Raw genomic sequence first — 19,802 nt, 5'->3', positions numbered from 1 at the left:
AGGTCTTAATGGATGTACTATTTAACTTAATATTTAACACCTCTTGAGAATTGATTATATACAAAATTAAGTTTACTCTAAGAAATATATTTGTATAGTTAAATTGCATCACCAGTAAAAATAACGATGCCTCGTTTGCACGCTCGCCTCAATTCGTTACATTTGTAGAGAACATATTTAAAAAAAGAAATAATTTTGAGAACGTTTACCTTTACTCAGTCGGATGATATAACAATCAATAATATCTGATAATATCATAAGCAATATTGTAAAATAGAAGGTACAATGGGGTTTTTTGTTGTGCCTTTTCATATCATAACGAAAGGATGAAGCTACCTCCCCTTTTCACCACAAATGCAACATAATCCCACTTATATTAGACACAAAGATATTTCAGGTTGCGCTCGTTACAGCGTCCGGACATCCGCTCTGAAAGACAGATATTGTTCAGACGCCGTATTGAAAAGATGATGCGCCTTTAGTAAACGATAATAGGGTACAGTCTCAGTCTCATGCCTGAACACCATTAAAAACAAATTGAAACATTATTTACATTTAATTTACAGCACGATTCATGTTATTTTTGCATTTTTGACGCGTTACTTTGAACTTTAATTGAAAAAAGATTATCTACAATAAATCAACAAGTGATGTTCTTCTAGTATATTCTTTTAATATAGCAAGGCAGATAAGTCAGTGGTGTTCGTTAAGTATGTGGCCGTATTCCAGAAATTGCCAATATTTACCATTTTTATATTGTTTTGCTTTTGTCTTTAATAATGAAAACCAAAAATTTCAAACGTTACTGCTCTTGTAGCTTTATTTCTTTAAGCAAGAGTACAGCAATACAATATTTTTTTTTATAAATATTGGACAACATCTCATACATTACTCTGATCCCAATGTAAGTAGCTAAAGCACTTGTATTATGGAAAATCAGAAGTAACGACGGTACCACAAATACCCAGACCCAAGACAACATATAAAATTAATGGACTTTTTTTACATCGACCCGGCCGAACCCGGGACCTCAGAGTAGCGTACCCATGAAAACCGGTGTACACACTACTCGACCACGGAGGTCGGTCAAAGTTAGTGTTTTGTTAAGTTCCGTACGGTATAGTTTATAATTAAAGTATACAATTATATCTTCAGGTAGAACACGTGTCGGACTTTAACCACTCCTCACTAACTAATAACAAACTGTTTTATTATCATACTATGTTGTTAGTAACACTGTATTGAACGTTTTCATTGTTAACAGAGATTTGCGAAGACCCGGAATTCCCGCGGCCCTACATGATGAAACGACCGGACCCTCACGAAAGCTTCTACGCGGCTACGGATATAATCCATCATGTAAGTACTATTTATATTTAAAAAAAAAACTCTATATATTTGTTGCGTAAAATTGTCCGATACAATAGAAGTAACATCGCAATAATTATCATAGGAGAAAACAAAACTTTACGCTTTTATTTCAACGCCACAGAAATTTTATTTTATTGTATTTCGTTTATTAACTCGCCGATGACGATTAGAGCCGAGATGGCCCAGTGGTTAGAACACGTGCATCTTAACCGATGATTTCGGGATCAAACCCAGGCAGGCACCACTGAATTTTCATGAGCTTAATTTGTGTTTATAATTCATCTCGTGCTCGGCGGTGAAGGAAAACATCGTGAGGAAACCTGCATGTGTCTAATTTCAACAAAATTCTGCCACATGTGTATTCCGCCAACTCGCATTGGAGCAGCGTGGTGGAACATGCACCAAACCTTCTCCTCAAAGGGAGAGGAGGCCTTTAGCCCAATAGTGGGAAAATTTACAGGCTGCTAATGCTATTAACTCGCTGACAATACGCGGGGATTATACAAGTTGTTTTTTTTTATATATTTAACTTTGTATAACTTTCTTTATAATAATAATAATTAATCATCATCTCGTTGGTGTTGGAGTATAATATCGAGATAATACTATCATAATGTGTCGAACGAAATTATGCCAAATGTGTAAAACTATTACTCAACCTTCGAGCATCTTTATGGAATAGTCTACAACCGGTCTCCTTAAAAAGCAATTTACTTATAAGTTGTAATATTACGTCGCTAAACAAACGGTAATTAATACTTAGTAATTTTAGACTACGATTAACAAGAACGAATAGTCATAAATATAAAAACATCAACAACTACCAGAGAACATTATCAGTATGTATTATTATATTATTATTTGTATTTTATATGTATGTATATTCCGTAACACCGACGTAATTCCGTTTCGACGGCATACGCTGCCATGTTTGTTAAGAAATAAATTGATTATCCGGTACGAGTGGCGTGCGACCGACCGTTGAAGGTACTAAGGTATGCTAGAAACCTTTATTCAAGTGCCCACGACAACGTAATAATGTTTCAACTCTAGACCGTCTCGTTGGGTTCAAACCCCCGATTGGATTTTGACGCTAGAGGTCTAAAAATTCTTTGTATCAATTTGGACTCTATTATAAATAATTTAAAAAAAATATGAAATGAATGCTTCTATCTAATCCAATCCCACTAAAACATCTTCATGTAAAATTTTACAGGAAAATAAATTTGGTGGTGATATATATATGTGCGTGTACAAAAATATTGTACAAGCTAAAAAAAAATCTTAAAAATTCCATTGAAAGCAAAGCCTAAGAATTGTTTCATGTCTATATATAAAAAGGCCAAATAGTTCCGTACCATTTTATTCCCTGTTTGTTAATTTGTCATCATGTCATGTTTTCCGAATATTTTTCAAATATTTTTAATAATTGGGCTCGATTTCGACCTTATAAATATAAAACTATCAATAGTAGTTACAGAGGAAATAAATCATGTTTAATGTAACACATAAAAAAACCCTTGGGGCGTGCGACAAGATGCACTTAGCAGATTTACTGGATAAGAGGGGTGTTTGCAACGCGAGGCGAAGATATTGATTATGTAAATTATTAAAATAAATTATTTTCTATAAAAACCGGCTTCACCTTTCGTGCATTTATTTAAATTATTATTACTTTTAATTTCACATTAAAAGCTAATTAAGTATTAACAAAACCTCATCATTAAATCTGAACGCGTTTGCCTGTCAAAGCAAATCATTAATAATAATAATATATTTAGAAATAAGTACAACATACAGAGACGTCCTATTTACCTACATAATAACTATGGGAAGAATATAATATTATTGTAAAGGAAGATTCTTAAGATTCTTACTCTATGATATAAAATTTTTGATCTTATTTGAATAGGACGCTCTTTGTGTATTCTTATCGATAAAAAGATGGTTCACAAAAAGTTGAGACATCGCACAAAAACCAGCTCAATTTATAATCTCCCCTATTTTAAAGTCGGCAAAAAGAAGCAAGAAACTCAATAAAAAGACGTTTACTAATTATAACTTTTTATTGTACGATTAGTGATTATCTAAGTGAAAATAAGAAGTTTATTATTTATTTTTTTACATTAGCAGCCTGTAAATTTCCCACTGCTGGGCTAAGGCCTCCCCTCCCTTTGAAGTTTGGAGCATAATCTACCACACTGCTCCAATGCGGGTTGGTGGAATACACATGTGGCAGAATTTCGTTGAAATTAGACACATGCAGGTTTCCTTTCGTTGAAATTAGACACATGCAGGTTTCCTCACGATGTTTTCCTTCACCACCGAGCACGAGATAAATTATAAACACAAATTTAGCACATGAAATTCAGTGGTGCTTGCCTGGGTTTGAGCCCGAAATCATCGGTTAAGATGCACGCGTTCTAACCACTGGGCAATCTCGGCTCAGAAGCTTGTTAAAACGCAGTATTTCAAATGTATTATAAAAAAAAACAATACGTATAATTCTATCCGACTTATACATCCATGTTTCAGACAGAATAAGGTTTCATAATATCCAATGGTGCAATATAATTGTATACACAGCGATGATCAACACTAATTCTGTAGTCACTCGCTGTAATAATTAGAACCACATCTAATCAAGTTTCCAATTTAGAATCAAATTATAATCCCCGTCACTCAAATGCTTGCAGGGTTGCACATTTTGAAAATGAAAATCAAAATATTCTATATTTAAACACTATTTAACTCGTTTTAATTAGCCATTGTACGGGATTAACCTAATTGAATGTTACTAGCTGTTACTATTGTAGATTCCACTGAGAAGAACCGGAAAGAAACGGCAGTTTGTTTTCCTCTGTTGTCATCGGCAATGCTTGTTATAATGGCAACAGTATACGAACTCAATCATAACGTACTAAAAAAAAAAAATGTTTGTAGTTTGTCTGGTCAATTTTTTTCCTACATAAATATTTTGGATGCCGTCATTTCTATATGTGTCTTTCCAACGATTAGTATGTACGCTGATTTTATTCTGCTCCGGTTCCCGTCCTGGTCATAGTGCTACCGCATTGACCAAAATAACTGGAAATATACGTTCAAATATGGACAGAAGGTTACGAGTGTTGACTTTGCTCGATTTTAGTATCGCTGTTAATATTTTCAACATTAACTTATTATCTGCTATCTTATATTCTCTTATATATTTTAATGTAGTAAGTAGTTTCACGATTGCCTATGAGGACTCCTAATCAAATCGGTTGTAATGATGCTGGTGTCCCAGTAATTGTATCCTCTAATATTTTCTTTTTATATAACATGCGTCTGTTATTCTTAAATCTATATACTCTCATTGTACTTTAACTGAGTTATCACGGGCTGTTTCTTAGCTATAGAAAATTGGAGTGAATCTTTTGGAATATTTTTTATTATTCTTTATTCCAAATATTTCTTAAATACGCGGGCAAATTAATCTTAGTTACCATCTGTTATATTTATTAAGACCTTATTAACCTTTTAGTAATGATTTTAAAAGCGTTTATATTATAATTTACCGTCATAGTAGGGTCTACGGGCTTGTGAATTAAGTCATAAGATATTTTCTTCATCAGGTGCATCGCTTTGTAGACGTAATATTCTTCCCATTCACAATAAAATTACCTGATTAAATAGATCCTTTTACTTATCCTTATTATGCTGATAACTACTATCTGGACATCACCTAGAAGAAATCAGCTTATCCCATGGAGCTCACACATTATTATTTATACACATTTTTTATTTAGTCTACGCCAATACGATCTTATCTCTGAATTCTTCAAATATCTCAAGTTACAATTCGCCTTCGCGAGAATCATCATGTTTTTAGTAAGCTAAACTATTTATTTTTCAATGTTTTTATTCTCCCGTATCTAAAAGAACAGTTTTAAATTCCTTAGGAATTCCCTCGAGCGTTGACTCGTTTCTTTTGACAAACTATTTTCGAGAATTTCTTCGCATTCTTCAACTTTCTATAGTATATCTTTTACACGTCAAATGACTCTCTTTGGAATAACTTACTTTGAGCTATCAAACGTGCTTAATTATTTACAGTAAAAAAAAAATATGTTTTTCCATGGAATGTAACGAATACTAAATCTAAGTTTACGACTTTACGGTTTATTTATTGGTTTTTTATATGATAAGATTTCAATTTATCAATTGAAATAGTCAAATTAATCTTTGAGAATATATTTTAGTATCAAATATCATATCCCGTGAAGGTTTATGATGACTTTTGGGGTGTCAGTATGTTTGTATATGACATTAGTTTTGTACGAAGTACTTTGCGCAGATAGTGACTTTTGTTCGTTTGATTCAGAGATTTGAATCCTTGTAAGTCAACTATATAATAGTCTAATAATATATAATAATCTATAGTAGCTATATACTCTATAGCAAAGCATAGGTAAAGCTACGTAATTACACTGTGACACGTCAGCTAAAACCACACCATATTAAAGCCCCTTTGGTAATCGAATGAACCGACCACACAACAAAATGAACCCTTACCTCATGCTTACGGAGGTAAATTGACTTAATCTATACTAATATATAAAGCTGAAGAGTTTGTTTGATTGTTTGAACGCTCTAATTGTGAGATCGGTAGAGCCAATTACAAAAAGTTTTTTTTGTTAGGTAGAACATTTATTAAACAAGGCTAGATATTGAGCAAAAGTAACGTTAGTATAATAATAAAACCAATAAACAACTTTATGTTTAATTGATGACGAAAAAATCTCGGAATTTCAATGTTAAAATAGATTTAACTATTCAAAAAACAATCGCAATCGTTATAGAGCACGTAAAGTATTGTATTCTAATGTACTTTCGTGCTGGTACCCTGATTTCCCGCAGGATTCGCCGCCCACTGCGCACCAAACATACCAATTGATCGTTAATTTATAATGAACGCCATTGTTTGCCGCATAAACATAAACGGATTTTTTATTTCGAAGTTTTTTTATTGTTGATCTGTAAACACTGATCTAATATTTTATAAAACAAAAAAGCTGTGGTTTCATCTTTATAGCGTAAATACATTTTTTTATCAATATCTTTGTTGAGCTATCCAAAAACAAGAATAATGTTGTTATAAAAATATTATTTCCATTCACCTTTTTTGTACATAAAGCCTTTCAGCTGTAAAACTATTTTCATGTTACAAAGTGCCTAAAGCGTTTGCCCTAATTTAATTGTCTGAAAACATATTCCGATCGCTACAGTGTGCCTAACCGAAGTAACTAAACAGATTAGTAAAACCACATCACAATCCCAAATTGCAACAACGTTGTATATTACGTAGTACCTCGGGGCTGATGATGGTGAAAACTAATCAAAAAATCTTATCGCCTAGAAAATAAAGACTATATTCGAAAAGTACCGTTTCGACGGTTTAATTGAACGAATCACACCGACGAGGATACAAACACATCCAATGTTTCATGTAGTTCAAATTCAAGCGTCATTATTCAAAGGGTTTTAGCGGCCAAACCTATTGCATGAACAAGTTTAAATCAAATTCGCTCAAACGTTGCTCGCACTTTAAATTTACATAGCGAGACATCACAGTCGAACACTTTTCACCTGTAAATCCAAACGTTCAGTTTTTAATTACAGAAGTATATTTACTGAAATAGGAAATAAAATAGAATACTCATTCTTTACACAAAAATACAAAAAAGGTTAAGATTAATAATATACAACAGACTTTTATAGCTTATGTTTTTTTTTTTTTTATTTCCATAAAGTGTAAATAGTGTATACTATCGAATAACGTTAACAGACACGTATTTTTTTCATTCAAAATGTTCCAAATAAATTATACTCTCTCTCTCTCTCTTTCTCTCGTTTAAGTGTATAGGTTACATTTAAAAAATTTAAAATTTTGACCAACAGAGTATGAAAATGTGTTTTTAGAAATACGTTTATTTGCATCTCGACATTGACTCACTTACTTATTTTATCCAGCGACGTCGTGATAGTTTTATTTACAAAACTTCATAGAACATATTTAATTATTTTATCATACTCGAAACACCTACTCGTGTTTAACAATACGATGTACCTGTAATAATAAACCCCCGACGAGCTTTGAGCTCAACTGCAACTATGAATGGATTCATTAACTACCAACACCACAACATCAAAGGTTCTGAATAGTATTTGTAGGGATATTATAAGGAAAATAGGGATCACAGAGAGATCGTCATGCTAGATTCGGACAACAGACACTATGCCCGAGGTGTTTATTGTTCAGGAACGTTCACGGCGTGCTAGATTGTACCTATAGTTAATTCAAGATGATGATGGTTATGGTGACAGGTGTGAGTGTAAACACTACACTTGTTCTACTCCCTTACTATCATTATCAAATGAGATGGCGAATCTGACACGAAAGCGCTTAGGATCAACGGATTAACGTGCTTGGACGTGGAGAGTCCACGCTTCCAATTTTGAACTCCACGCTGTTACTGAGATTTTTTAGACAAATGAACCCGATAATAATATTAATTATGTATATATGAAATACAGTACTATCTATCCAAAAGTTTTTCGAAAATGTTTATGAATAATTATTTCAGCTTATATTCATTATTTAATTAATTACTGTATTTAAAAAAAAAAAACAATAGTCATAATTAACTAAAACCCGTAATTTTATGCGCTAGTATTTTCAAAATTTATTTATTTTAAATTATTGCACAATAAAATCGATATATAATTTATTTATTTTCATCTAAGAAACATTCATAATAATTATGAAAAAAAATATTATATTTTTGAATTATTTACAGCTATTATTAAATTTTTTAGTCAATTTATAGAGTCTTTGAGGACAAAGCAACATGGCATGAGGAGATTGTCAAGTCTAAAGCCAGTAATAGCACTTTACGACTGAATCCGTGTACCCAACAAACGTTTGTTTCTGTTGATATTTTGTCTGATATAGTCACATTGTTTGAATGCGTGAGATCACAATGGTCGCGCAGGACAAGTAATTGAATAGTACTGCACAAACATTGTCCCCTTGGGCTTCGAAACTAATTGATTATTTCACACCGGCCACCAATGTCGGATGCGCTTCACATGCGTTCTATAATTATAGAGACACACAGAGCAATTGCCCATGTTGGGAATCTGTTTTGTATTCCGTTGCTGTGCATCGTGTGTGATCACAATATTGTCAACACGAACAACAATATAAAAGGACACAACATTAACATTACATACATTAATAGCCTGTAAATTTCCCACTGCTGGGCTAAGGCCTCCTCTCCCTTTGGGGAGAAGGTTTGTGAGCATACATCACCACGCTGCTCCAATTCGGGTTGGTGGAATACATATGTGGCAGAATTTCGTTGAAATTAAACAAATGCAGGTTTCCTCACGATGTTATCCTTCACCGCCGAGCACGAGATGAATTATAAACACTATACAAATTCAGTGGTGCTTACCTGGTTTTGAACCCGAAATCATCGGTTAAGATGCACGCGTTCTAACCACTGGGCCATCTCGGCTCTAGGACACAACAATATATTGTAATATAAATATAAGACGTTTTATGGCAGTTTAAGAAGTTAATTGATACGATATTCTAATTAACGTATTAAATAACGTTATTATTTTTATTTTATTCATTAATTCATAAATGTCTAAGTGAAACTTATTTCGTGACCAAACAAATAAATATGTTATCAAAAATACCTACTTTCAATCTATCTTCTCCATTGCCACAGCACTAATTGTATTATTAATTTATCATAGCAATCTGACCATTCAATCTAATGACTTACTTTGTACCGTTTGCAATCGCGCCGTCAAAGACAATGGCCGTCTAAAGCATAAAGCCTCGTTATTAGGGTTGTCACCTGGCCTTTAATTGTTTCGCTATTTGATTCGGAACTACAATAATAATCAAAACAATACTATAACAACAATAATGTAAATTATACTTGAATGAATGAATGAGAATGCTAAAATTGCATAATTAAATGGAATGAAGAAAGATGTTTAAATTAAATGCACTTTAGTGTATTAATTTGTCTTTACCAACATTATTTAAATATAGGCTAATGAAATAATAGAGAACTTTATGAATTCTATAATATTGTATTTACTATTTGTTTTGAGCAAGTGTGAGTAGATACCACCCACTCATCAGATATTTTACTGCCAATCAACAACATTTTTTTTATTGTTGTGTTTCAGTTTGACTCACTCATCAATGAGTACAGACTCACTCACCGTTCAAACCCGCAACATAACATGTTAGTTCCCAAAGTGGTAGCGCATTTGCGATATAAGGAATGGTTAATATTTATTACATCCCCAATGGGCAGTGATGACGACTTACCATCAAGTCGCCCATTTGTTCGTTCGTATATACATATAGCATAAAAAGCGTCGGTGCTTTTGTAATAAAGAGATAGTATTTGTTTTCTTTTTGCCGAAATAGGCCAAAACAAGTTTACAATATACTTAGTTTAGAGTATATTGGTAGATATTTTTCGGTAAACCTACTGCTACAAAATGAAATATCAAAAATTCCCACCGATCCTACGTATAGAAAGGATAGATTTTTGCCAATGTTCTCGTTCACTTTGAATATTATTATAAAGATTCATTATACAAAAATTGTAGATCATAAAATTATTCGTAAAGATTGTTCAGATATTTTTTTGTCTTAGAACTGCTATTGCTGAGTCAACATAATTTAAAAAATCGAAAATAATAATATACACGCTTATTTCCGACGATGTATATACAGTAAATCTTAGATAATCTGGCATGTACGTGTATGAAGGTTAATTAAAATAGAAAATAAAATAAAATAAGGTCTACTTAGGCTGGACTAGAATATAAAAATTTTTATGATAGTTTTTCAATTTTAGCGGAGAAAACGATGTATGTAATACGTATGTAATAGTATGTTTTATATTTTTAATGATTTTATAGACAATATTCATTATGTATATCAACATTTATAATTCATCCATAAGACACAGAAACATTTTTTATAATAATTGATAAAGGATGAAAAAATATAATAACTTTGGATCGTGATTTAATTGTATCAAAGCTTGCTTTTAGAAATCTGTATCAAAATAAATAACATGAAAATATTAAGCGGTTTCTACGAATAAAAATTATCGTTTATTTATTTTTTTTGTAATTTAAGCCAGCACTTTCGGAGATATAAAAAATATTGGAATTTAAACGCTTGAATATAAAATACTTCGTGCGTGAATTAAGACGTATTAGCAAAATACGGGCGAATAAATCGTGCCGTGCGATACTGATTGTAGTTAAAATATTTTTATCTCATTATTTAAAAATATATCACGGGTCTTTTAATTCAACTCACGGTACGGTAGTTGAGTTATAACGTACATAATATCTGTACTGATATTATAAACTAAAGTATTTGTTTGTCTGAACGCTCTGAAACAAGAGCGAAATGAGCGGCACGTAAACGACTACATTTTGAATTACAATACATTTAGTAACAATGTCATTGTTACGTGCATAATAAATTAACAATTAATATCAATAAAATTATTCAATTTTAAGAATTTTATTAACATTTTGGTAACTTAAAAAGTATCTTAGAATATTTCTAATTTCTAGTTTTCTATTTCTCGTATTTCTATTGAATCTGTATTGGCTTTGAAAAGAATTGAAGTGTACTTGCCTGTGGCAGCCCTTCGCTCTGAGGTCACAATACCAAGCTACTTAGTCTCACTCCACTAGATTCAAATCAGAAATGTTAGCATCTACATAATGTTATTGTTAAATTTTGTATGCACTTTTTAATATAAAATAACTTTAGTTCGTTTTAATAATTTGAACAACAAAAACGTTAATTTAACGAAAATTTAATTAATGAAAAATTTAATAACTGCACATAATTCTTTTAACCGTTATTATATCGAGAGAAGCAACGTTATTAAAACATTTAATTTAAAATAATCGAGTATTTTGTTTATTATTATTTCCGGCAATATTCTGTATATTACGTAAAAGTGATTTTAATATAACCAACCGACTGTATACTCTGCTGTAATATGGTATGGAATGTGTGTAGAAATGTTTCTGTCATTTATTAAATATGTACGTTTGGAGAAACGTCATGTACCGAATTAGATACGTTTTTTCATATTTTTTACACTAATTGTGAAAGTGGTCTATTGGTGTCAATACTAAAATTTAAGAGGAAAGAAAGAGGTAATAAAAATAAATATATATTTTATTCAATTAGGCTTTTACAAGCACTTTCGAATAATAATTTTACAGAGCTCTTTTAACCGAAAAGATAAAAGACAAATTCGACAATAGAAAATAATAAATATTCAGACTCAAATAATTGTTTTATTGGGCGTAAAATATATTGTTGTCATTATGGCGTACATTTTAAAGAGTTATTCATACGAAAATCTCAGGTCAAACATCCTGTACTTTTTAACCATACCTCTAACGGCCTTGTAATATGGATGAATGTGTTTTTTCTGGATAAAAAATATTGTTTGTGTTATTCCTAAACGAAATATCGATGTTGTATCATAATTTGTACCGTGACCATTCATGTAGCAGAAATTATAAAATTATTGTAAATAACTTTCTACTTTCTATAAACTACGTATTTTCCCATATTAATTCCAGAATAAACATATACTTTTCATAATGATACACCTTCATAGATTATAATAAGCGTAGCTTTTTTAGCATCCTTCTAGAAATCACGTAGAATCGTTGTCGTGATGAGGGCATTATTTGCGTAACATTTCTATGTTTTCCGCAAGAGCCAAATAAAGAAAACTTCCCACAGAATTGCAATATGGGTGAACTGTCTAGTTATTGAGTTAATCTGTTCTTGTATGGGAGTAAAATGCATCCTTCTGTGGCGCGAATAAGAGGCATCGAGGTCTGCCTTCCTTCTATGCCGCAGTGGGTATGGTCTATGACTTAACGGTCTCCGGCAGCTCTGACAGTATCGAGGCAGGTCTTGAAATCTACGTTCATACTCTCTCGAGTAGTTCTCTGTTCTGACAGAGAGAAGAAATCCGCTACGGTTTCAAATATATTTGTACGCATTATTTATTAATGCGTTTATGTACATAACTATTATGTATAGAACAAAGAACGCAGCTTAAATAGTTAATTAATATAATGTAGACATTACTGTTATAATTATTATCTTACGATTTAAATTGAAGAAAATGGAATTTATTAATATTCTACGCATTACATAACTTTGCATAGAAGAAAATCAGCTAATTAAGTTACCCAAGCCGGGTACGTTGTTAGCGTACAGAATTAATAGAATTTGGCTAAAACATCGTGTCTTGCGGCTACGTGTTATTTAAGTAAATATAATTCATTGAATGTACGCAACCAACTGATCACTCTTATCTACAGTCATGTTATGTTGTTTTTAAATGGATAAAGATCTATTCATAAGATTTCTTAGTAAATGTTTCTAATTAAATGTTTCCTTAATTCAATTTAATAAATAGTAATTATTGATCAAATTGTATCTTGCCGTGTTTCCTATCATTGCCCCCTGGCAATTGCCTCTGCAATGAGATCATCAAACGATTCTCTCTATAACAAAAAACGGAACTCTTTACTTGATGGTAGGGTTTTGTGCAAGATCGTCTGGATAGATACCACCCATACATCTGATATTCTATCGCCAAACAGTAGTACTCAGTATTGTTGTGTTTCGGTTTAAAAAGTGAGTGCGCCAGTGCAACTACAGGCACATGGGACATTACATCTTAGTTCCCAAGGTTGGTGGTGCATTTGTATTGTATGGGCATTGGTGCCCACTTACCACCAGGTGGCCCATTTTCTCGTCCATTATTCAAAAATAAATTTTGAGTAAATCGATACCATATCTGATTCATGTATCTATCTATGTTATCTTAATTAGCTTAACTATCCTTTTTTATTGTTGGAAACACCACCACGTGAAGGGGGATATGTGGGGCTTGCCGGTTCACAGGACGCCTAGTGTACCCTTGTACACTGAAATACCCACTAAAAAACCAGCGATACCCTCGCCCTCTCGTCGTCGGACGCCACGGGATTGCTTTCGCATACAACCATGCCGAATAAAAAACTTAATTATCCTCGTCCAAGATAATTAATTGAAAAAAGTAGTTTATTTAATTTCTTATTTAAAACTTTGATAGGGATTAAAAAAACAAACTTTGATAGGGATCTAAAGTCTAAACAAATCCTGCTTATACATGTGTGATTATTATAGACACATGTATACGTATTGACTGCACGTACGCAGTCAATCGTAGTCTTGGACCATTGCATAAACAGTAGCAAGTTTTTTTTTAACTTGCTTCGGAAGTTTTTTCGCATGACAAAGGTATAATGCGCCTCTTACGTTTGTTCTCCAAAACTGAAGAGCTGGAAAAAGTGACACTTTAAACGAGTGGATTACGACTTTGTCAACTTGTACGTTTTTTAACCGTCGTGTTTATCTTACCACAAACATCGTATAATATGTACCTCACGTACCTGTTTCTTTTTTTAAATAGATAATATGACCGTTGAACAGCCGAATCAAAATCGATGATTTACGAATATACCTCAAACACGTATATTACGCGAATAAAATTCCCAGAGAGAGATAAATCGATAAACCATTTTATTGTTAAATTCAATAAAAAACATTTTAAGGCATACCTACATTAAACAAGATGGAAAGAAGCTTATTTCTTTTTATAATAATTGAATTGATTCTTGACTATAATTTATATATAAATTGTTTTTTTTTTTTAATATAAATAATATCGATTACCGATATCGATGTATGGAATTTATTCAATAAGTAAACATTTGATAAATTTAATGTTGGAAACATTATTAAAAGAAAACGTTAAAGGCTTAGGTTACGAGCTATTGACGTCGCAGGTATGCGTAAGTTTCAGCCAGAATTCAGGAATTTTATAAATGGAATAGAGTATTTCGAATTTACTTCGAAATTGACATTCCAAAGGACTATAGAAGGTATTCTATTATTGTATTCATTTTATAGTCCACATATATTATGTAAGTATAATTCGAAATAGAAAATTTATGAAAACCATTCTAATTCTTCATGCGACATTTCTTTGTAATAATAGTAGGCGAGTAGGTAAAGGGGCCATCTGATAGCAAGTGATCACCACCGCCCTTAGACCAACATTGGGAGCTAAGATGTTACGTCTCTTATATCTATAGTTACACTGGCTCACCCTTCATACCACAATAATACTACCGAGCAAGAGCAATACTACCAAGCTAGGTAAGGGAAGGTGCAATCTGAGAGGAGAATTATATCGAAACGATCCTGTAGCCTCTCCTCAACGCAGTAGTTTTATTAGATAGAAATCCTACATAAGCCAGTTAAATAAAAAAGTAGCGAATCCGAATTAGCATCACTGAGTTTTCATGTACTGAATTCATGTCTTGTTCGCCGGTGAAGGAAAATCTCGGTAAAAAGCCTGCATGATACCGCGGGAAAATCCTGCCACATGTTCCATGACGGATGTAGGCTATTGTATATTTATCGAATCAAATCAAAATATTATTTGTCTGGGTAGGTACCACTCATCAGATATTTTTACGGCAAACAGCAGTTCTCAGTGTTGTTGTGTTCCTTTTTAAAGAGTGAGGGAGTCAATGTAACAACAGGCACAAGGGATATAACAACGAATTTAGTTCCCAAAGTTGGTGGTACATTGGCGATATCAGCGATGGTTAATATTTCTTACAGCGCCAGTCAGTTAGGCAGTGGTGACCACTTACCATAGCTAGCTTATTTGCTCGTCCGCCTACCTACATTATAAAAAAATTATTCACAGTATTTATATTCTACGAGTAATTATAAATTTGGAGCCATAGTTTAAAGAACGTATTCAGGCAGAAAGTTTTTGGTGAAATTCAAGGCGTTTTCGAACGAACATTACCAAAACTATGGCGTATACGCAAACTTCGTGTGTAAGATCTAAGGTTTCCGAAATTACTACAGAAAAGCAAAAGCACACACTTCTTGTTCAGAGATAAGTCTACCTTTATAGACGGAAGTTTTTTAATTAAAAATAGATACGAATACTATTATAAAACTAATTTTGAATAATACACGTATTCTATAATGGCAAGATAAAAAAAAAAAAATTTACAAAAATCGAATAATAATTGCACGCCTGGTCAAGACAACAATCTCTATTTTTTTATCTTATTGATGTGACATATTATAATAATAAGGAATATTTGTTTAAATTAATAAAAAACGCTCTGTGTTTATTTAATTTGTTCAATATTAATTTATTGGTTTTCTTTAAATATAAATTATTTTAACGACCATCAACTTCGTTCACTATGTTCGTTATCCGTCGAAAGTCCCGTTTTTATATACATATTATCGGCGTTATGTTAGACGGTTGACCAAAAAATTATTTTCTATATTAGTTATAATACTATTTTCATACGAAATCCATCACTTTATAGGATAAAAAAAACTTCAAAACGTAAAATACATTACATGTTCGAAAACGAGATTTATTGCTCAACAAAAAATCTAGTGGACCAGAAAAACAGTAGTGAAACCGGAAATATTTTTAAATTCAAACGAAACCAGAGAGATGATAATCGAAACATATAACGCTCCCCTACCTCTCAATACAAAGGGATGAAATACGAATCATTGCCAACGGCGAGGACCTTTTAAGGGATTAATTCAACAATGCTTAATATTAATAACAAGGCTTCCTATTGATTCATTAAATTATAATTTTAAAACCTTATTGTTCAATACAACAAACCTGTAATTATTAATATTATTTATATTTCATTAGACGCGTTGCTTATATGATTATTGAATGTAAAACAATTATTTCATCTATATATAAAACTTTATTCGAATTCTTTTATCTAATATATTATTTTAATAAAGTTTGCTTCAAAAGTGAGCTAACAATGTAAGCCGTGAGCGACCATAAAAATATGCAAATAAAATATTAATTAAAGTTTTGAAACTCATTACGAATTGGCGAGTTTCGGTTTCGAAATAAATTTCATTCGTAACGAAACACGATCTGCCTTCTCAAAATCATACATTGACTGGCAGTAACGGTCTCCAGACTGATTAACACATTATCTTTACTAATAAACGGGGAGACGTTTTAATAATAATAATGCCTGATTGATAAAACTTCGTAACCGGTATACAGAGAACTTATACCAAAAGTTCCAGCGAGTTTCGGAAAAGTATTTAGTACGTAATATAATTATATGAATAACCGCGCTTTGTAGTTTTAACTATTGACTTGTTATAAGTGTGATTTCACGTTATTGTATTCACTTGATAAAATTTGAATATGATTGACTATTTTTTTTTATATCTACTCATCTAACCTCCCCCTAATGGTAAGTAGTCACTACCGCCCATAGGTACTGACGCTACTAAGAAGTATCAACCATTCCTTACATCGCCAATGCGCCACCTATCTTGGGCGATCTATGATGTTATGTGTAGTTAATTTGGCTCACTTACCCTCCGTTCCAGAACACAACACTAGTAAGAATTACTGTTTGGTAGAATATCCTATAAGTGACTGGTTATTAATAGTGGCAAACAATGCATAGCCTAAACAGGTGAGTTCAATAGGATGAAATTTCGCACAGGGATTCTCTAGGAAAGGTAATGTAAGGAATTTTCAAAATTTATCGCTTAAGTGAGCTAAATTGAGGATGAAACTTTTTATAGAAATTCGTCATTTTCGAAAGTCTGTTGTTTATGAGTAAAAGATCAATGCAACAATGTTCCGATGAACTATCCTATTAGGTACATGTTTAGTCATATATAAAACGAAATGGTTTTTGCCGTAAGCAGGTATGTTATCACAATCTAAACATTATTGACCACCTACTCGTCCATTCCTTTAGCTCTTTAATTATATTATATTATGCATATTTTTTATTGTTATGTGTACTATAAAGTATTTTAATATAATTCCATTGCCATAATAAGTTTTATCTAAAAAAAAAAGTTTTTATTCGATGCCTTTGTCCGATGTTAAAATATAACCTATCATATTTCAATATGAAAGTCACATCAATGGGATTAGTATATTTTAATACAGACAGCGTCATGTCAATTGATCTCTCAGCTCAGATCCGTGATCTTTTTTTGTTTTACATTTTTATTGATTTTAATCGATTATTATTATTCAAAGTAAAGGTGGACGGACAATATTTTTCTTTGAACAAATATAACTGTTATTAAAAAGTCAGGCTGAATGCTATTCTGTCTTTTACACCAATTTTAGTAACATCAAGCAGATCATGTCATGTAACTGTCATGTAACTGTGCTGTGTAATAAACGTCAAATTTATAGCAGCCGAGATAGCTCAGTGGATTGTATAATTGGATTTCATCCGTAAGTCCCGATGCGAATCTGGGCAAGCTAAACATGGCAAATAAATTTATATATGTCGCATCAAATTCTACCAAACATACATTCATCAACTTCGTATACAGCAGCTCAGAGAAATAAGCCTCAAGCCACCTCGTTGACAACTGAGGCTGCCTCCACTGAGATTTATGTTTATTTTAATGTTTTGTCATTTACAATTACAAAAAAACATTAATAGATTCTCTTAATTACAATTGCTCATTACATATTCCCGATTAAACTAGTGTTCCAAAATATTATCGCACAGTAGGATGAATTGTTTTAAATTTTGATGTATATTCTAGCAGTAATGTGTGACGATCGTGGAAAGACTTTCGTCTTTTACCTCTCATTTATATTCTACTGTTGTAGCATCAAACAAGGTAAGTAAATCACAAAAATTGACCACTTGGACAACTTAATTACTATCAAGATTATTTGGTTGTTTTTGAACTATCACTATCCTATGACATTTAAAAATAATACTATCCTGGCTTCAGTGTTTTGCCCTAGTTTCCAACATTTTGAGATCGCAGAATAGCGTGAGGGTCAATGCTTGGAGGGGTTTGTTTTAGTCTAGTTGTCTGAGATGAGAGTCGAGTTGTCTTGTTTTTTGCTTCATGTTTTTACAGTCAACGTTAAGCCCTCAGTCCTGAGCCAATTACCTGTTTTAAAACGATTATTCTTATGCTATGTCTCTTATACCTGACTTGATATTTGAACCTCAGGGTTTGCAAACTTATAAGCTAACCACTAAACCAGCAAGGCAGTTAAATACGTGTATTTTTTACTTTGATATATCTTTCGGAATAAATAAAACTCTAAAAAGTATCGTCACTTAACTGCTTACGTATTTAAAATACAGCCTATATAAAATGCGAGGTCATACGAAACGAAAAAAAAAAAACAGGTATGGCGGCATATCAAATAAACTTGGCAATATGCCCATTTAAAAATGTGTATAGCTCATGCTTTATTTGTTGTTACATCACCTTAAAATATCTTTTACACTACATTTATAGATATGCAAGGTTTTTCATAAACATCCATAATATCGGTCGAGACTTATCTATATGAAGCCTTACCAAGTGTGGAAACCACTTGTAAATCAACGATCGTGATTTTAATGCATTCTGCATGTATATAACCGTAAGGTCTACAAAAAAGCAGTTATGATTTAAAGTAATTTTCAAATTGCGAACACGAAAGATTCTCATATCAACATTATAAATTTAGACGTCGTCGCGTTGATTAACATTCAGCCAAAATTTAATTAAAATGACGATATCCCGTAAACAGCGATTGCATTTTATGAAATGGACGTCAAATTAATAACATACAAATTTAACGTTAGGGACCACAGTACTTAGTAATTGTTTTCATATATTTTGATGCAAATTAAATCAGTATGCAGCGTGTGAGGCGTGTAAGGGCCGCCGAAAATTAATTGTAAAGTAGTGAATTTCACTATACAAGGGGCTTTATGATTTACGGTGCACTACTTAAAACACAATTTTGAATATAAATTAATTTCATACGCTATTTCTAAGCCAGGTGCGCTAACGTGATAACAAGATGATTAAAAGGGTACACGTAAAAGGCTCAAAGCTTTGAGCTTCCTCAGAACAAAATACATTTTTGTTCGAAGTACTTTGTTAAAGAATACAATGTTTATTTCTAAGTGTTTTTTTTTTGTTAATACAAGTACTTGAATACTAATGTTATAATGCCTATCTATACTGGATACCAAAAATGTTTTATTTTATTTACGATATAATAACCAACATAAGTTAGGTAGAGGTTTAAAAACCAACCATTTAATTCGCAAAATAACGATTCATCACGATTCCACTTAAGTAGATATATAGGCATGAAACGAATTTATCTACAAAAAATAGGTAAATTATGCTTTAAGTATTTGCCGTACTTAGC

The 19,802-nt window shown here is 32.2% G+C and overlaps 1 protein-coding gene across 1 annotated transcript in view; it reads left to right on the top strand.

Annotated features, from left to right (window-relative positions):
- LOC125076324 (discoidin domain-containing receptor 2-like) overlaps window positions 1–19,802 on the top strand; it is a 61,841-nt gene that overhangs the window by 26,019 nt on the left and 16,020 nt on the right. The window contains exon 10 of the mRNA XM_047688441.1: window positions 1,265–1,359. Coding sequence (XP_047544397.1) covers window positions 1,265–1,359 — 95 coding nt within the window. The remainder of the gene's footprint in view (window positions 1–1,264; window positions 1,360–19,802) is intronic.

This window comes from Vanessa atalanta, chromosome Z, assembly GCF_905147765.1.
Source record: "Vanessa atalanta chromosome Z, ilVanAtal1.2, whole genome shotgun sequence".
Classification (NCBI taxonomy): domain Eukaryota; kingdom Metazoa; phylum Arthropoda; class Insecta; order Lepidoptera; family Nymphalidae; genus Vanessa; species Vanessa atalanta.
The sequence above is the reverse complement of the archived record's forward strand: the minus strand, read 5'-3'. Positions and strand labels throughout refer to the sequence as shown.